The sequence below is a fragment of the Palaemon carinicauda genome, chromosome 33, assembly GCF_036898095.1.
Source record: "Palaemon carinicauda isolate YSFRI2023 chromosome 33, ASM3689809v2, whole genome shotgun sequence".
NCBI classification, from domain to species: domain Eukaryota; kingdom Metazoa; phylum Arthropoda; class Malacostraca; order Decapoda; family Palaemonidae; genus Palaemon; species Palaemon carinicauda.
Window position 1 is genome coordinate 19,956,775 of NC_090757.1, and position 21,138 is coordinate 19,977,912.

General features: G+C 38.0%; 1 protein-coding gene across 4 annotated transcripts in view; it reads left to right on the plus strand.

Annotated features, from left to right (window-relative positions):
* Nucleotides 1-208: 208 nt before the first annotated feature.
* The window catches only part of LOC137625875 (uncharacterized), a 67,960-nt gene continuing 47,030 nt past the window's right edge, over nt 209-21,138 (plus strand). For 3 of the 4 annotated variants that reach the window (XM_068356810.1, XM_068356809.1, XM_068356807.1), the window contains exons 1-3: nt 209-325; nt 5,656-5,812; nt 17,193-17,400. In XM_068356810.1, coding sequence (XP_068212911.1) covers nt 5,666-5,812; nt 17,193-17,400 — 355 coding nt within the window. In that variant the 5' untranslated portion in view covers nt 209-325; nt 5,656-5,665. Of the gene's footprint in view, nt 340-5,655; nt 5,813-17,192; nt 17,401-21,138 lie in introns of all 4 variants that reach the window. The other variant, XM_068356808.1, reaches the window with a different exon arrangement.

The following is a 21,138-nucleotide window of genomic DNA, read 5'->3' on the forward strand; positions in this document are numbered from 1 at the left end:
ACCACATAGCGTCGGTTGGGGCCTCTAGTTGCTACCATGTCATATCTTGTCCAAGAAAGAAACACATTACCCCTTTATAGACCCTTTCTCTACCCCAAGGCCTTACAAAATCTTCATTATTGAAGCTCCTGGCAGCTCTCAAGTCTATCGTCTCTGTTTATAACCTTATCAGATTAAGTCACCGATGTATGCAGCTATCTTTGTTTACCCCTGACTCCGGTATTTGAGCTTTGCATCGATATGATCCTCAACAATCAGTATTTTTCTTCAGTCACCATCCAGAAGTGCTCGAGTAAAGGCAGTGAGATAAATCCGCTTAAGCATTGTGAGACAGTTCACGTAACCTTCTTAATTCTATTATTAATCATACATTATCATTTGCGTCTCTTATTTATCTATTGTTGTTGTTTCAGATATTATTATAAGGCCGGCTTAGGGTTATTAGACCGGGATCTGAAACAGGGAAAGCCTTTAACCCTCCATTTGCAAATGGGGGTGGGGAGCGGGGGGGGGGGGGGAAGAGCGTGGCCCCAACAGTTATGGAGAAAAACCCCCAAAGGTTTGGAAGCATAGAAAGAGGCTAATACGTGCCTACAGTTGACCACTTGAAGTGCATGAAAAGAATTACCTCCAAGGGGATCCAACTCGATGTTAAAGAATCTTAAATGAAAAAATATGGATTTTAACACCACTGGCGTTCTTGGATTAATTTGAGATTAATTTGTCTTTTAATTCATTTCTGTGATCAGTTCCGTGGATTAAATCATAGAGAGAATCTTAATGTGATGGTCAAGAGGAACAACATTGAATATAAGAAATGTTTTTTGATACACAAGCACACACACACACACACACACACTATATATATATATATATATATATATATATATATATATATATATATATATATATATATATATATATATATCTCAAGAAAGATTAGTTCACCAAATATTTAACTGGGCTCCACCAGGTACGAGAAGAGTTGGAAGACCCAGACCTACATGGCTGAGGACTGTGAAGCGTGAGGCAGGAGATGATGAACGGAGTATTATTAAATTAAAAGCTCAAGATAGAGAAGACTGGCGAAATTTATTAAAGGCCCTTTGTGTTAATAGGCGTAGGAGGAGATGATGATGATGATGATGATGATGATGATGATATATATATATATATATATATATATATATATATATATATATATATATATATATATATATATATATATATTGTTAGTATATACATATGTGAATATATATACATAATCATATATATACTATATATATGTATATTTATATTGTACATATATATGCATATACATATACTGTATATATATACATATGCATATATATATACATATTTCACAATATATATATATATATATGTGTGTGTGTGTGTGTGTGTGTGTGTGTTTGTGTGTGTATGTAAGACAAATACTTATGAACGTAAAAATACACACGTGTATACACATATACACACACATATATATATATATATATATATATATATATATATATATATATATATATATATATATATATATATACATATATATATATATATATATATATATAATACATATATATATGCAGTAGATATATATATATATATATATATATATATATATATATATATATATATATATATATATATATATATATATTTAATGCGTGTGTTTTGTAAGAAAAGATAAGAGCAACTTGATGCAGATTCTGAAGTACTTTTATAACTTAAAGAGACAAAGATAAGAAAAAATACAAATAAAACTAATTTCATATCTCAAGATAGTCCTCAATAAGGTACCAAAAGCAGAGTTTCTTTATATCTGCTTTCGATTGATAAGCCATCCCCCACTATTGCCTGCCTTCTGTCAGAGAGAGAGAGAGAGAGAGAGAGAGAGAGAGAGAGAGAGAGAGAGAGAGAGAGAGAGAGATTATAATAATAACAGTGTCTCTTCTACCTTATTGAATATGGTGGTTTTCTTATTCCTCTTTATATAAGCTTCTGCTGACTTCCAATTATAACTTTACTTAGCCTTAATTTACCTTATGCTACATTCAATTATATGAGGCATACAAAATACTCATGGAATTAAAAGACCAGAAATATATAGAGCTGAAAAATCAAAATTTACCATAACGAAATACAAAATATTTGAGATTGAAATCGTGAAGTCGTGGGGATAGACATCTAAATATTTATGATACTGAAACACTTTAAAAAGGACTAAATCGCCCCATATTTATGGGGCTTAAACTGCAAATATTTATGGGGCTGGAAAACTTAACTTTATGGGGCTGAAATATAAAAGATTAATTATGCTGAAATGGCAAAAATATTTAGGGCTGAAATAATAAATGTTTATGGTGATAAAATGTTAAAGTGTAAAGAGAGTGAAATATAAAAAAAAATGGGGCTGAAACAGTTACAGCAAACATTTATGTGACTGAAACATAAAATATTTATAAGTCTAAATGTAAAAAATAGCTATGAAACTGAAAAATACAATTAATGTGGCTGGATCATTAAAAATGCACTATAACACCTCCAAAACGTTTGCCAATTGAACATCAAAATCTTATGGAATTGATGCAACAATTTATGGAATTGAAACACCAAAGGTTAATGGGGCTAAAACAATAAAATCATGGGACTGGAGACCTAGATCTACATGGCTGAGGAGATGATGAATGGAGAAGTACTGATTTAAAAGCTCAAGATAGAGGCGACTGGCAAAATCTAACCGAGGCCCTTTGCCTCATATAGGTGTAGGAGTAGATGATGATGATGATGATGAAACACTATACTCAATTTGTTTTAGCGATGCAGATTTGCACCGAATCGCAGCGGTGTCCTTTAAGCTCGGAAGAGTTTTCTGATCGCTGATTGGTTGGACGAGATAATTCTAACCAATCAGCGATCAGGAAAATTTTCCGAGCTAAAAGGGCACCGCTGCGAGTCGGTGCAAATCTGCCTCGATAAAAGAAATGGACTATAGTAATTCATGGAATCTGGAACAATGAAAAGTTATGGAAGGAAAACCATCACAATTTAAGGATTCCAGTTGCCAAACAAATTATGACAAAAGATTTTTGAAGCATAAACATAACAACATTAAAGTAAATAATTTTCGGACTAAAACATCAATAAAATCATAGGACTAAAGCAGAAAAAAAACGAAAACTAAAAAATATGGCGATGAGCACCAAAGATTTATGAACAAGAAACGTCGAAAGTTTAAGAGGGTGCAGATAAATTGAACAGTGATAAACATAGATATATATATATATGTTAACCTGTTCTAATCTAATCATTCAATAATCCTCTTATCAGCTCAAGCAAGCAAAACATGGTTCTGATTTCAGTACACAATGCCGCCTTCTGCGTTTCAAGTAATTACCGCCGCCAACGAAGTTGGAAGGAGGTTATGTTTTCGCCCCTGTTTGAGTGTTTGCGTGCGTGTTTGTTTGTGAATAGCTTCCTGGCCACAATTTTAAACGTAGCGTAATGGAACTTGCAGGGATTAACTGCTATATAAACAGCTGGAAATGGTTAAATTTTGGAAGTTCAAGGTCAAAGGTCAAGGTCACGGTCAAGCAAAATGTCCAATTCACGTAATCAGTTTGGACATCGTTGTCACAGAGACTTCAAACATGGTTCATGTTTGAGTATATGAAAAGCCACGCAAATTAATACTTGTTAAGGTCAAATGTCAACGGTGTAGTGGAACAAAAGGTCGAAAAATAAGCTACGGCAGCGGAGGTCTGCACTCTACTCAGTGCCCCTCTGTGTTTTATTATCAATTACTTTCCAAAAGCTCATTCCTTTTATACATAGTATGCTTAAAGTTTCAGTCTTTTTTATGTATAAATACGCAAAGTCATTTCTCTATAACTTCCTGAATTTCAAGTAATTTCATAGTCTTTTTCATCTCTACATAATCATCTTCAGTTATTACTCTGAATCTTGCAATTCCTTTCCCTTTTTCTTTATTTTCCAATAAATAATCCTTCGAAAACCATTATACTGTACCCCTAATAAGTACTTATGAGTCCAAACTAGAATTCACTTCTGTAATTTTTCCAAATCTCAAATTAAATCAAGAATCATTTGGATATTGTTAAATGGTTTCAGCCTTTCTCAATTAACTTGATTAACAACAGTTAATTCTTTCCCTCCTGTTAATGAGAAATTTCAAATCAAAGCAAGATTCATTAGGATATTGTTAAATGGTTTCTTTCTTTCTTAGTAACTTAATTAACAACAGTTAACTTTTCCCTTCAGTTAATGACATTTCAGATCAAACCAAGATTCTTTCGGATTTTGTTAAATGATTTCATCCTTTCTCAGTAACTTAACTCATCATCATCATCTCCTCCTACGCTTATTGATGCAAAAGTTCCTCCATCAGATTTTGCCAGACGTCTCTATCTTGAGCAGTTAATTCAACTTAATTAACAACTGTTAATTCTTTCCCTCCAGTTAATGATAACATTTAAATCAAAGCAAGATTTATTCGGATGTTATTAAATGGTTTCATTCTTTCTCGGTTAACCTTATTAACAACTGTTAATTCTTCCCCTTCAGTTAATGAGAAATTTCAAATCAAATCAAGAATCATTCGGATTTTGTTAAATGATTTCAGCCTTTCAAAACTAACTTAATTATCAACTAGTAATTCTTTCCCTCCAGTTAATGAGAAATTTCAAATCAAATCAAGAAACATTTAGATATTGTTAAATGGTTTCATTCTTTCTCAGTTAACTTAATTAACAACAGTTAATTCTTTCCCTCCAGTTAATGACATTTCAGATGAAAAAAAAAAAAATCTTTCGGATTTTAGTAAATGATTTCAGCCTTTCTCAGTAAGGCCCTCGATTAGATTTAGCCAGTCGTCTCTATCTTGAGCTTTTAATTCAACTTAATTAACAACTATTAAATCTTCTCCTCCAGTTAATTACAAATCTAAAATCAAATCAAGATTCATTTGGATATTGTTAAATGGTTTCAGTCATTCTCAGTTAACTTACTCAACAACTGTTAATTCTTTCCCTTCAGTTAATGAGAAATTTCAGATCAAGAATCATTTGGATAGTTAAAATATTTCAGTCTTTCTCTGTGACTTTTTTAAAAAATATTAATTCTTTCCCTCTAGTTAATGACAAATTTCAAATCAAGAATCATTCAGATATTGTTAAATGATTTCTGCCTTTCTCAATAACTTAATCAACAACTATTAATTCTTTCCCTCCAGTTAATGACAAATTTCAAATCAAGAATCATTCAGATATTGTTAAATGATTTCTCCCTTTCTCAGTAACTTAATCAACAACTGTTAATTCTTTCCCTCCAGTTAATGACAAATTTCAAATCAAGAATCATTCAGATATTGTTAAATGATTTCTTCTTTTCTCAATAACTTAATCAACAACTGTTAATTCTTTCCCTCCAGTTAATGACAAATTTCTAATCAAGAATCCTTTAGATACTGTTAAATGATTTCTTCCTTTCTCAGTAACTTAATCAACAACTGCTAATTCTTTCCCTCCGGTTAATGACAAATTTCAAATCAAAGCAAGATTTATTCGGATGTTATTAAATGGTTTCATTCTTCCTCAATAACTTTATTAACAATTGTTAATTCTTTCCCACCAGTTATTGAACAATGGATGGAAATAGACGAATATGGAAGAAGAGCCAACCTAGGATAGCCCAGCTGGATAGCCACCCTCTCCCCCCTATACCCGAGGACAACTATGCAGTGTACATGATGAGGGCTATGGCTAGTCACGATGGTGACAAGCCATCTGTGGTGGGTTATGGATTCGGTTACCCATTTCTTATTTACCTGTTATATATTTAAATATTTTGAATATCGTCACCCTCATAAATTAACTGCCTAAGTCATTTTCTCCACTTGTTGGGAAATCAAAAAGAAACCTTCCCATTTCCTAATTCTTTATATTATTGTCTTGAGTTTCAATTCACGAATTCTTAATAGAAGAATTTGTGAATAAGAATTTGTTAATTGAAGCTCACCACAATGATATAAAGAATTAGGAAATGAGGTTTTCGTTTTGATTTCCCAACAAGTTGAGAAAATAACTTAGGCAGTTATTTTATGAGGGTGACGATATTTCATATTTAACCATTCTATTTATTTACCTATTGCATATTTACCAATTTTGAGTATTTCATATTTAAATTGTATTTATTTACCTATTCCATATTTACACATTTCGAATATTTCATACTTAACCTTTCTTATTTACCTATTTCATAGCTAACCATTTTATTTCTTATTTACCTATTTCACATTTAACAATTTTGAATATTTCATATTCAACAATTATATTTATTTGCTTATTTGCTTATTTCATATTTAACAATTTTATCTATTTACCTATTTCCTATTTACCAATTTTGAGTATTTTATATTTACCAATTTTGAAAATTTCATATTTAGCAATCCTATTTCTTATTTACCTATCTCATATTTACCCATTTTGAAAATGTAATTTTTAACAATTCTATTTTTTATTTACCTATTTCAAATTTACCAATTTTGAATATTTCATATTTAACAATTCTCTTTCTTATTTACCTATTTCACATTTAACAACTTCATATTGATTTACATAATGTTTCTGATTTCCTATTAATTCTTTCCTACCCTACTTTTCTCTATTTCATATTTACCTATTTCATATCAATTAAATATCTGTTTATTGATTCCACATTTTTTCTATTTCATAATTCATATTTAGCAATTCCATAATTTCCTAATTCATATTTTACTATTCCAAATTTCTTATCTCATACTACCTACACCACATTCACGTAATTCATACTCCCTATTCCATGTTTGCCCATTCCATATGTTTCAATTTCATACTACTTCACGCTCACTTTAATCATATTTACTATTTCCCATTTACCCATCCCATTTTATTCCATTTTTTATTTCCCAATTTCATATCCTCCAGAACAATTCTATAAACCTGCTTTTATTTCTCTTGAAATATTTCAAGAATACCATTTGTTCCCACTTTGGAATTATGTGAATTGAAAGGTCGTACGATATATAATGTGAAATTAGGTCTGGAATGTAAAGGACTTGGTATCCACACTGCTCAAAATATGCAATGTTTGTAAAGGGGGTTGACTGGCTGCTGGTGAACATTCGATTTATGACTTAGAAGCGTGTGATATTGTAGAATTATTTTGTTTATACTTAACTCTGTAACGAATTAAATGGTCATTGATAGCGGCTTTATCTATATACATTAAAAATCTGCTTTCAGAGAGAGAGAGAGAGAGAGAGAGAGAGAGAGAGAGAGAGAGAGAGAGAGAGAGAGAGAGAGAATCTACACGGACAACACAATGAATTTATAGATTTACTTTGCATAATTCATTCACCAACAACTAATTTCATTTTCCTGAAATATAAAGACTAGCGTTGAATCAATAGTTTTGTATTTGAAGTGAGAAATTAATTTACTGATCTGCACCACATAAAAGGGATTGTTCAAATTTGATGGAAAAATTATTCGAGTAAAATTATGTGCTGAAATATGACTAAGACACATTACTCTTTAAAAATTCATATAAAGAACCAAGTACAATAATGTACAGTATAAGCTATCTATCATGTTTTTACAAAGCACTCGCCCATATAGATAAGCAAAAAGTTGACGAAAAATAATCTATTCAATGTTTCATATGAAAATGGAAAGTTTTTTCAATATTCTGATAAGTTTATCCTGCAATTTCAAGATACTTATCAATACACATTGTTCATCTGTGAATGGTAGAAACTTTTATGGCATCATTATTCCCCTGATACGATGCATGTCACTGACATTAATCTCCTCTAAATAATAAAGAGCAAGTGCCTGGTTATACATACATACATACATACATACATACATATATATATATATATATATATATATATATATATATATATATATATATATATATATATATATATATATATATATATATACAGTAGAACCTCGGTTTACGAACGACTCCGCTTACGAATTTTTCGGTTTACGAAGTGACTTTCTCTGAAAAATTCGTCTCGGTTAACGAATATTGTATCGGTTATCGAATTTAAATTTCCCTCCCACGCGCCGTTTTATGTGGAAAAGTGTTAACGCCGCGCTTCCTGATCGCATTTTTCATGGAAATAACTTAACGACAGCATCTCACAATGGAGTCACGTGACTCCTCCCACGCATACCTACCACCCCCTAAACCCCTTTATTACCCCCTTCACTCGTTCATTATCTCAGTATCCGCCGTCTCGATAGCATACATACTTAGTGAATTCGTGGACGATTTCTTTGTGATTTTTACACGTGGTTTGTGATTTGTTTTATTTTCACTCATTTGTGATTACAGTACTGTACTGTGTATTATTGTGATAGACAATGGCTCCTAAGATGTCGAAGAAGGAAAGCAGTAAGAAGAAGCTGATGATAACGATCGAGATGAAGAAGGAGATCATCGAGAAGCATGACCAAGGCATGCGTGTGAAAGACATTGCTAGTTTTTTCAATCGCTCGCAGTCGACGATATGCACAATATTAAAGAAAAAAGAAGAAATAAAGGCCGCTAAAGTAGCTAAAGGTGTATCGTCGTTGTCAAAACAACGGCCACCTATTCTTGATGACGTAGTGATAAAAGATTTTTTAAAGAAGTGGGAAGACGTGAAAAGTTTTCTTGAGGAAAATGTCCCGAATAAGGCTGAAACAGACCGTGCAATAAATTTATTAGTCGATAATGGGGTGGGTCACTTCTATAAAATTTTGAAGAACAGACAAAAGCAGGTGTCTATTGAAAAATATCTTGTGAAGGGGGAGAAAAGAACTGTGAAAGACGACGACCAAGAGTCTCGCAAACGCAAAACCAGTGATAGTGAACGCCATTCGAGCGAGAGAACTCCAGTTAACGTTCCTGAAGTTCTCATGGAGAGAGATTCTCCTTCCAAGCAGTAACCCCCTCCTCCTCCTTCCCCTCCTCTCGTCTCCATCAAGCCAGCAGCGACACTCCACTAAGGTAAAGTTCAGGTTTACTGTGCATGCATATCCATATTTTCATCATTAAATGACTGCAATATTTTAATAATTTTGTGTAGAGTACAGTAGAGTACTGCATGTGTAAGGAAAAATTTGTGAAAAATGTTATTTTTATTAATAAAATAAATTTTTGAATATACTTACCCGGTGATTATATAAGCTGCAGCTCTGCTGCCCGACAGAAAAACTCTACGTTCAAAATATGCCAGCGATCGCTATGCAGGTAGGGGGTGTACATCAACAGCGCCATCTGTCGAGCAGGTACTTAGTACTCCATGTAAACACAGAACCAATTTTCTCCTCGGTCCACTGGGTCTCTATTGGGGAGGAAGGGAGGGTCCATTAATATATAATCACCGGGTAAGTATATTCAAAAATTTATTTTATTAATAAAAATAACATTTTTCAATATTAAACTTAGCCGGTGATTATATAAGCTGATTCACACCCAGGGGGGTGGGTAGAGACCAGCATTACTTGTTTACATTATTATGAGCTAAGTATTTTGTATTTCATTTTAGCAGTTATTCAAAATAACAAACATAAAATAAATAAGTACCTGGTAAGGGAGTCGACTTGAACAATTACTCTGCCTTTTTAAGTACGTCTTCCTTACTGAGCCTCGCGATCCTCACAGGATGCTGAGCGACTCTTAGGAGCTGAAGTATCAAGGGTTGCAACCCATACTAAAGGACCTCATCAAAACCTCTAATCTAGGCGCTTCTCAAGAAAAGAATTTGACCACCCGCCAAATCAACCAGGATGCGAAAGGCTTCTTAGCCTTCCGGACAACCCAAGAAACAACAATAAAAAACATTTCAAGAGAAAGATTAAAAAAGGTTATGGAATTAGGGGAATGTAGTGGTTGAGCCCTCACCCACTACTGCACTCGCTGCTACGAATGGTCCCAGGGTGTAGCAGTTCTCGTAAAGAGACTGGACATCTTTAAGATAAAAAGACGCGAACACTGACTTGCTTCTCCAATAGGTTGCGTCCATTATACTCTGCAGAGATCTATTTTGTTTAAAGGCCACTGAAGTTGCGACAGCTCTAACTTCATGTGTCCTTACCTTCAGCAAAGCATGGTCTTCCTCATTCAGATGGGAATGAGCTTCTCGTATCAACAGTCTGATATAATAGGAAACTGCATTCTTTGACATAGGTAAAGAAGGTTTCTTAATAGCACACCATAAAGCTTCTGACTGTCCTCGTAAAGGTTTAGTTCGTTTTAAAGAGAACTTAAGAGCTCTAACAGGGCATAAGACTCTTTCTAGTTCATTTCCAACCAAATTAGAAAGGCTTGGAATATCGAACGATTTCGGCCAAGGACGAGAAGGTAGTTCGTTTTTGGCTAGAAAACCAAGCTGTAAGGAACATGTAGCCGTTTCAGATGAAAATCCGATGTTCCTGCTGAAGGCGTGTTTCTCACTGACTCTTTTAGCTGTTGCTAAGCAAACGAGGAAAAGAGTCTTTAAAGTGAGATCTTTAAAGGAGGCTGATTGTAGTGGCTCGAACCTTTCTGACATAAGGAATCTTAGTACCATGTCTAAATTCCAACCTGGTGTAGCCAAACGACGCTCCTTCGAGGTCTCAAAAGACTTAAGGAGGTCCTGTAGATCTTTGTTGTTAGAAAGATCTAAGCCTCTGTGACGGAAGACTGTTGCCAACATGCTTCTGTAACCTTTGATCGTGGGAGCTGAAAGAGATCTTTCCTTCCTTAGGTATAATAGGAAGTCAGCTATTTGGGTTACAGAGGTACTGGTTGAGGATACTGATACCGACTTGCACCAGCTTCGGAAGACTTCCCACTTCGACTGGTAGACTCTAAGAGTGGATGTCCTCCTTGCTCTAGCAATCGCCCTGGCTGCCTCCTTCGAAAAGCCTCTAGCTCTCGAGAGTCTTTCGATAGTCTGAAGGCAGTCAGACGAAGAGCGTGGAGGCTTTGGTGTACCTTCTTTACGTGTGGCTGACGTCGAAGGTCCACTCTTAGAGGAAGAGTTCTGGGAACGTCCACTTGCCATTGAAGTACCTCGGTGAACCATTCTCTCGCGGGCCAGAGGGGAGCAACTAACGTCAACCTTGTCCCTTCGTGAGAGGCGAACTTCTGTAGTACCTTGTTGACAATCTTGAACGGGGGGAATGCATAAAGGTCTAGATGGGACCAATCCAGTAGAAAGGCATCTATATGAACTGCTGCTGGGTCCGGGATTGGCGAGCAATAAATTGGGAGCCTCTTGGTCATCGAGGTTGCAAAGAGATCTATGGTAGGTTGGCCCCATGTGGCCCATAGTCTCTTGCACACATCCTTGTGTAGGGTCCATTCTGTTGGGATGATTTGACCCTTCCGACTGAGGCAGTCCGCCATGACATTCATGTTGCCTTGAATGAACCTCGTTACTAGAGAAAGGTTTAGATCTCTTGACCAGGTGAGGAGGTCCCTTGCGATCTCGTACAACGTCATAGAATGGGTCCCTCCTTGCTTGGAGATGTACGCCAAGGCCGTGGTGTTGTCTGAGTTCACCTCCACCACCTTGCCTAGAAGGAGGGACTTGAAGCTTTTCAAGGCCAGATGAACTGCCAGTAGCTCCTTGCAGTTGATATGTAACGTTCTTTGATTCGAGTTCCAAGTTCCTGAGCATTCCCGACCGTCTAATGTCGCACCCCAGCCCGTGTCCGATGCGTCCGAGAAGAGAACGTGGTTGGGGGTCTGAACAGCCAGGGGCAGACCCTCTCTGAGGTAGATGTTGTCCTTCCACTAAGTCAGTGATGACTTCATCTTCTCGGAAATGGGGATCGAGACCGCTTCTAGCGTCTTGTCCTTTTTCCAGTGAACAGCTAGGTGAAATTGAAGGGGACGGAGGTGCAGTCTCCCTAACGCAATGAACTGGTCCAGGGATGATAGCGTCCCTATCAGACTCATCCACTGTCTGACTGAACATCGGTCCTTCTTTAGCATGTTCTGGATGCATCCTTGGGCTTGACTTGTTCTGGGGGCCGACGGAAAAGCCCGAAAAGCTTGACTGTGAATCTCCAGTTGGGACTTTTCCATATTGACCAGGAGACCCAATTCCTTGGTCAGATCTAGAGTCCACTTTAGATTCTCCAGACAGCGACGACTGGAAGAAGCTCTTAGAACCCAGTCGTCCAAATAGAGGGAGGCTCTGATGTCCGCTAAATGCAGGAATTTGGCAATATTCCTCATCAGTTTCGTAAAGACAAGAGGCGCCGTGCTTAGGCCAAAGCACAGGGCTTGAAATTGGTAGACAACCTTCCCGTAAACGAACCTTAGAAAAGGTTGGGAATCTGGGTGGATGGGGACGTGAAAGTAAGCGTCCTTTAGGTCTAAAGAGACCATCCAGTCTTCCTTCCTGACCGCTGCTAGAACAGACTTTGTCGTCTCCATGGCGAACGTCTGCTTTGTGACAAAGACATTCAGAGCACTGACGTCTAGCACCGGCCTCCACCCTCCTGTCTTCTTTACCACTAAGAAGAGACGGTTGTAGAAGCCCGGGGATTGATGGTCCCGGACTTTGACTACCGCTCCCTTTTCTAGTAAGAGAGACACCTCTTGCTTCAAAGCTAGTCTCTTGTCCTCCTCTCTGTACCTGGGAGAGAGGTCGATGGGAGACGTTGCTAGAGGGGGTTTGCGTACAAACGGGATCTTGTACCCTTCTCTGAGCAACTTCACAGATTGTGCATCTGCGCCCCTGTTCTCCCAGGACTGCCAGAAGTTCTTGAGTCTGGCTCCCACTGCTGTCTGAAGAAGGTGGCAGTCAGACTCTGCCCTTAAAGGACTTGGTACCTTTCTTCTTAATCCCACGTCTCCCTTCGGCACGAGCACCTCCTCTGCTGGAGGCTCTGCCACGAAAGGGCGGAATAAATCTGGACGCTGGAGTGTCCATCCTGGGTCTAGACACGGTAGGCAAAGGGGTGGCTTTGCGGGCAGATGACGCAACCAGGTCATGCGTGTCTTTTTGAATCAAGGAGGCAGCAATCTCCTTTATCAACTCCTCTGGGAAAAGGCACTTTGAGAGAGGAGCAAACATAAGTTCCGATTTCTGACATTGTGTTACTCCAGCTGACAAGAAGGAGCAAAGGTTTTCCCGTTTCTTGAGGACCCCGGAAACGAACGAAGCCGCAAGCTCACTGGAACCGTCCCGTATGGCCTTGTCCATGCAGGACATAATGAGCATGGAAGTTTCCTTGTCAGAAGGGGAGGTCTTTCTGCTCAACGCTCCCAAACACCAATCCAAAAAGTTAAAAACCTCGAAGGCTCTGAACACTCCTTTCATCAGATGGTCTAAGTTCTGAAGGAGTCCAACAAATCTTGGAGCGTCTCATGGCTAGCCTGCGGGGAGAGTCTACTAGACTTGAGAAGTCGCCCTGGGCAGAGGCAGGAACTCCCAAGCCGAGAACTTCTCCCGTGGCATACTAGACGCTCGATCTGGAAGAGAGTTTCGCAGGGGGAAACAAGAATGCTGTCTTCCCAATGTGCTTTTTGGACTGCATCCATTCTCCCAACACTCTTAAAGCTCTCTTAGACGAGCGGGCGAGGACGAGCTTCGTAAAGGCAGGCGCGGATGACTGCGTGCCTAAAGCGAACTCAGATGGAGGAGAGCGTGGGGCCGCAGAAACAAACTGATCAGGATACATCTCCCTGAACAGTGCAAGAACTTTCCTAAAGTCCAAGGAGGGAGGCGTGGTCTTGGGTTCGTCGATATCCGTATGCGGGTCGTCAAAGTGTGCAGCGTCGTCATCATCAGATAGTCCATCATCTGAATACTGAGGAGGAAGCGGCAAAGGAGTAGGAATAGGCTGGTCAGCTGAGTCCGGCAGCACGGGTGCATGCGTGACTGCACTGGACGCAACGTCATGGAACTGTTGCCCAGTCTGTGAGCTGGCAACAACCATAGCAGCGCGGGGGCGCAAAGCGTCTACTCCTGACTGTCTAGTCTGCTGTGGGCGAGTAGTGGTAACCACACTGGGTTGCGGAGGTTGACGCACCGCGTCAAAACAAAACAACTTAGGTTGTTGTTGTAATTCGCGAACGTCAACGGAAGGTTCCGTGCGTCGCTGAACGTCAACATGCGGCTGGCAGGGTACACTGGAACGCATGGGTGGCGGGACTCTCACAGCTGGAGTGCGGGAGAAGGTAGCCTCAGCGTCCACTGGACGCACAACCGTGGTTGGTTGTAGGCTAACGGGTGGTGCAGCGTCAACCTTCTCCGCACGAAAGTCCTGCATTAATGACGTCAACTGTGTCTGCATGGTCTGCAGCAAAGACCACTTTGGGTCTACAGTAGCAGGTGCGGCAACAGACGGAGTTACTGCCTGATGCGGTACCGCTTTGCCTCTCTTAGGAGGTGTGCCGTCATCGGAAGACTGCAGCGAGTCCGAACTGACCCAGTGGCTACAACTGGGCCGTTGGACTTGCGCGGAAGGGACCGACTTGCGTTTAAGAGGCCGTGAGACCTTGGTCCATTGTTTCTTTCGAGAAACGTCTTCCGCAGACGAGGAATAAATGGGCTCTCTCGTCTTTTTGTGGGTGGGGCGATCTTTGTTAGATACGTCCGAAACCACGGAGGGAACGTCTGTTCGCTGATTAAAGCCTATCGAACCCTTTGGTCGTACGACATTGCTTCTCCCCTGGCCTTGGGAGCTTGCAAGAGGTCCCGGACTGGGAGAACGACAGGCACGAACAGACGAACCCTCAAGCGCAACACTAACACTTTCCACAACACTACCACTCACTTTGTCACTACCCACTGCACTCTTACACTTCAACTCCTTGACGTCTGCCATGAGTTGGTTACGGTCACTCGCCAATGACTCGACTCTCTCACCCAGAGCCTGGATGGCACGCATCATATCTGCCATCGAAGGTTGTTGAGTGCTAGAAGGGGGATCAGGAGCAACCACTACAGGGGAAGGAATAGGTTGTGGGGCATGAGGAGAGGAAATATCAACGGAGCGAGATGAACTTCTCCTGACTCTATCTCTCTCTAGCCTACGTGAATATTTCTGGAATTCGTGAAAATCGAATTCTGAAAGCCCAACGCATTCCTCACATCGATCTTCCAATTGACAGGTTTTATCCCGACAATTGGAACAAACGGTGTGCGGATCGATAGAGGCCTTCGGAAGACGCCTTGAACAGTCCCTAGCACTACACTTGAGAAGGGTCAGCCATCTTGAATTAGTCAAAGGGGAATTCAAAATCTATCCAAAGTCGTCAACAAATAATCCAAAATCAATAAAAGAATGCAAGGATGTATTGAAGATAACCTCTGCAAAGCGAAAGCTAATAACTAGAAATGTGTACTTCACCAAAATCTGTGAAAACCAATCCAGTAAGCAACAGCGAATTTAGTAGGTCTTGCCGGTGGCACGACAGAGAGAAAATTGGTTCTGTGTTTACATGGAGTACTAAGTACCTGCTCGACAGATGGCGCTGTTGATGTACACCCCCTACCTGCATAGCGATCGCTGGCGTATTTTGAACGTAGAGTTTTTCTGTCGGGCAGCAGAGCTGCAGCTTATATAATCACCGGCTAAGTTTAATATTGAAAACTGGTTTTTGTAGATGGGTTGAACTAATTATTTCGATTTTATAACATTCTTATGGGAAAATTCGTTTCGCGATACAAATTTTTCTGTTTACGAGTTCGCATTAGGAACGAATTAAATTCGTAAACCGAGGTTCTACTGTATATATATATATATATATATATATATATATATATATATATATATATATATATATATACAAATATAAACATACAAAAATATATGTATATATACAGTATATATAAATATATATATATATATATATATATATATATATATATATATATATATATATATATATATATATATATATATATATATATATATACATACATATATATATATATATATATATATATATATATATATATATATATATATATATATGTATATATATATATATATATATATATATATATATATATATATATATATATATATATACATATATATATATATACACATACAAATATATACATATAAATATATATATATATATATATATATATATATATATATATATACATATATATATATATATATATATATATATATATATATATATATATACATATATATATATATATATATATATATATATATATATATATATATACAGTATATATATATATATATATATATATATATATATATATATATATATATATATATATATATTTATACAGTATACATATACTGCATATACAGTATATATATATATATATATATATATATATATATATATATATATATATATATATATATATATATATATACATACAAATATATACATATAAATATATATATATATATACAGTATATATATATATATATATATATATATATATATATATATATATATATATATATATATACATATATATATATATATATATATATATATATATATATATATATATATATATTGGGGGGGTCACACTCAGCTCTCCCAATCCTCAGGTAGGGGGGAAAGGGAATAGCCATAACCTGGTGAGAGGGGGTGCATGTATCTATCAAAATATTTAGTCGTCTTTTTAACGGGTCATGTACAATAGGGATTGGATATCAACCTATTTTGACAAAAAGATAAATTCCTGTTAATGTTTCTTTGCAGATATATTTAGAAATGAGTGTTATTATGAATAAGACGTCATGTCATCAGCACAAGTAATTAACTGGGAGAAATATTTATCGACTATGCAATTTACAATTTGTATTACAGGTCTATTGGTTTAATATAGGCCTCCTAAACTTAACCACCCAACCAACCTCTGTGACATGTAGGCCTACAGTATATCACTAATTACAGGATATACATGATCAAGCTCATGTAGGATAATACATAAGGATATCAAATGTAGGATTGCAATTATGGAAATATGTCACTCTACGGTACTTTTTCCCTTAGATTCTTTAGTCATTGAACTTATCAAAATATCCTAGATCGTAATTCAATAACTCCTTTAGACAAAAGCAGAGGCCAGCCAGGTCATTTTACCTATGGTGATTTAATAAAACCTTAAAATTTCTCCACTAAAGATAGATGCCGAAAGCGGTGATTACAGAACCTATTCGTACCTGAAAGAGAACGTTCCCAGAGTTGCAGGAGGTTTACAATCCTCTGGGGTTCAACAAGGGGATGTTGTGATGTTCTTGAGTCCAAACCACATAGACTATCAATTGCTGTTGCTCTCAGTCGTGTACTGTGGTGCCACCTTTGCCCCTGTCAACCCGGACTTACAGAGTGGTAAGTGCTGCTATCAATATTATTCTATTGAAAATATCTACTGTATACATTTTTGCCTATGTTGACAGAAGTGGAAGGTGACAAATAGCAGAACATAAGAGTTCACATAGACTACACCTCTGTAGCTATAAATGGTTAGTTTCATAAGCTAAAATATACAAAAAATCCTGTGTGTATAATTCTAGAGCCACAAAAGCATAATATGGTAAGATGAATTACAAATCCAAAATTCATCACAAAATCTATAAAACAAATAAACTAAAGATTGGTGGTCTAAGGCTTGCTTCACACAAGGATGTTTTTTCCCGTAATACCTCTACAGGTAAAATTCTCAGGTATATCACTCGCAGAAATATCCTGAGTAGAAAGCTGCCTAGAGGAACTTACATCAGGATGACTTGGCTCGAGCAGAAAAATAGATTTTTCCTACGTCAAAATCCCTTTTTTTCCCTACGGTAATATTTCTTGCTCTTCCCCTTTCAATCCCAGACACTCTAATAGACATTTCACCAAACATCACTTCACCTTTCCCTTTCATCTTTGTCTCACACAAAGCCAATATATCCATCCTTCTATTCCTAAACATACTTTCAATCTCACATCTTTTACTCTCTATCATACTACATCCATGCACATTCAAACACCCCAAAACTAGAGTGCGGGGAGCAGTCACTCTACCCCCAGCTCCACCTCTTTGATGTCTCACAGGATTATAATACAGGAGAGGGGTTTCCAAGCCCCCTCGTCCTGTCCCTTTTAGTCTTCTCTCACAACACGCAGGGATACACTGGCGCTATTCTAATTGTTTTCTTGAACCCCGTGGCCACAGGGGGCATAATAATAATAATAATAATAATAATAATAATAATAATAATCAGAAATTTCTGACCTCTACAAAAGGTTAATGGAGTCGTCCACGGCCTAAGATATATCTCCGGTGAAAAATCTATCAAAATCTGCAATTTGTTATTACGTTATCTTAAAATGGTAAAAAATGCAAATCTGGATCTAGAATCCAGATCCGGATCCAGAACATCTCCAAAATTTAATGGGTCGTCAATGACCTAAGATCTATCTGTGGTGAAAATTTTGTCAAAATCTGTCGATAGTTTTGATGTTATCTTTAAAATAGAAAAAAATGCAAATCCAGATTGGATCTAGAATCCAGATCATCTCCAAAATTCTATGGGGTCGTCCATAAACAAAGATATTTCTGTGGTGGAAATTTCGTCAAAATCCATCGAGTAGTTTTGATGCAATCCTGTCCACAGTCTCACGACAAATAAATGAATAAATAACCTACAGTGCGGATCTGGTTCATCTCCAAAATTTAATGGGGTCATCCATGACCTATGATCTACCAGTGGTGATATTTTTTCAAAATCCGTTGAATAGTTTTGACGTTATCTTTAAAATGGCGAAAAAAAGCAAATCTGGATCTAGAATCTGGATCATCTCCAAAATTTAATGGAGTCGTCCATGATCTACGATCTATCTGTGGCAGAATTTTCATCCGTCAAGTAGTTTTGACGTAATCCTGTTCACAGATACACACAAATAAAGGGATTTTGACAAAGAAAAAATTTTATTTTCATTAGTAAAATAAATTTTTGAATATACTTACCCGGTGATCATATAGCTGTCAGCTCTGCTGCCCGACAGAAAAAACCTACGGACGGAATACGCCAGCGATCGCTATACAGGTGGGGGTGTACATCAACAGCGCCATCTGTCGAGCAGGTACTCAAGTACTCGATGTCAACACAGAACCAATTTTCTCCTCGGTCCACTAGGTCTCTATTGGGGAGGAAGGGTGGGTCCTTTAATTTATGATCACCGGGTAAGTATATTCAAAAATTTATTTAACTAATGAAAATAACATTTTTCAATATTAAACTTACCCGGTGATCATATAGCTGATTCACACCCAGGGGGGTGGGTAGAGACCAGCATATATGTTAACATTAAGAGCTAAGTATTTCGTATTTCATTTTAGCAGTTATTCAAAATAACAAACATAAAATTAATAAGTACCTGGTAAGGAAGTCGACTTGAACAATTACTCTGCCTTTTTAAGTACGTCTTCCTTACTGAGCCTCGCGATCCTCACAGGATGCTGAGCGACTCCTAGGAGCTGAAGTATGAAGGGTTGCAACCCATACTAAAGGACCTCATCAAAACCTCTAATCTAGGCGCTTCTCAAGAAAGAATTTGACCACCCGCCAAATCAACCAGGATGCGAAAGGCTTCTTAGCCTTCCGGACAACCCAAAAAACAACAATAAAAAACATTTCAAGAGAAAGATTAAAAAGGTTATGGGATTATGGGAATGTAGTGGTTGAGCCCTCACCCACTACTGCACTCGCTGCTACGAATGGTCCCAGGGTGTAGCAGTTCTCGTAAAGAGACTGGACATCTTTAAGGTAAAATGATGCGAACACTGACTTGCTTCTCCAATAGGTTGCGTCCATTACACTCTGCAGAGATCTGTTTTGTTTGAAGGCCACTGAAGTCGCGACAGCTCTAACTTCATGTGTCCTTACCTTCAGCAAAGCATGGTCCTCCTCATTCAGATGGGAATGAGCTTCTCGAATCAAAAGTCTGATATAATAAGAAACTGCATTCTTCGACATAGGTAAAGAAGGTTTCTTAATGGCGCACCATAAAGCTTCTGACTGACCACGTAATGGTTTAGTACGTTTCAAATAGTACTTAAGAGCTCTTACAGGGCATAGTACTCTTTCTTGTTCATTTCCAACCAAATTAGAAAGGCTTGGAATCTCGAACGATTTGGGCCAAGGACGAGAAGGAAGTTCGTTTTTGGCTAAAAAACCAAGCTGTAAGGAACATGTAGCCGTTTCAGATGTAAATCCAATGTTCCTGCTGAAGGCGTGTATCTCACTGACTCTTTTAGCTGTTGCTAAGCAGACGAGGAAAAGAGTCTTCAAAGTGAGATCTTTAAAAGAGGCTAATTGAAGTGGTTCGAACCTTGCTGACATAAGGAACCTTAGTACCACGTCTAAGTTCCAACCTGGTGTGGCCAACCGACGCTCCTTCGAGGTCTCAAAAGACTTAAGGAGGTCCTGTAGATCTTTGTTGTTGGAAAGATCTAAGCCTCTGTGACGGAAGACTGTTGCCAACATGCTTCTGTAACCTTTGATCGTGGGAGCTGAAAGGGATCTTTCCTTTCTTAGGTATAAAAGGAAGTCAGCTATCTGAGTTACAGAGGTACTGGTTGAGGATACTGATACCGACTTGCACCAGCTTCGGAAGACTTCCCACTTCGACTGATAGACTTTGAGAGTGGATGTCCTCCTTGCTCTAGCAATCGCTCTGGCTGCCTCCTTCGAAAAGCCTCTAGCTCTCGAGAGTCTTTCGATAGTCTGAAGGCAGTCAGACGAAGAGCGTGGAGGCTTGGGTGTACCTTCTTTACATGCGGCTGACGCAGAAGGTCCACTCTTAGAGGAAGTGTTCTGGGAACGTCTACTAGCCATTGCAGTACCTCGGTGAACCATTCTCTCGCGGGCCAGAGGGGAGCAACCAACGTCAACCTTGTCCCTTCGTGAGAGGCGAACTTCTGCAGTACTCTGTTGACAATCTTGAACGGGGGGAACGCATAAAGGTCTAGATGGGACCAATCCAGAAGAAAGGCATCTATGTGAACTGCTGCTGGGTCCGGAATCGTTGAGCAATAAATTGGGAGGCTCTTGGTCATCGAGGTTGCGAACAGATCTATGG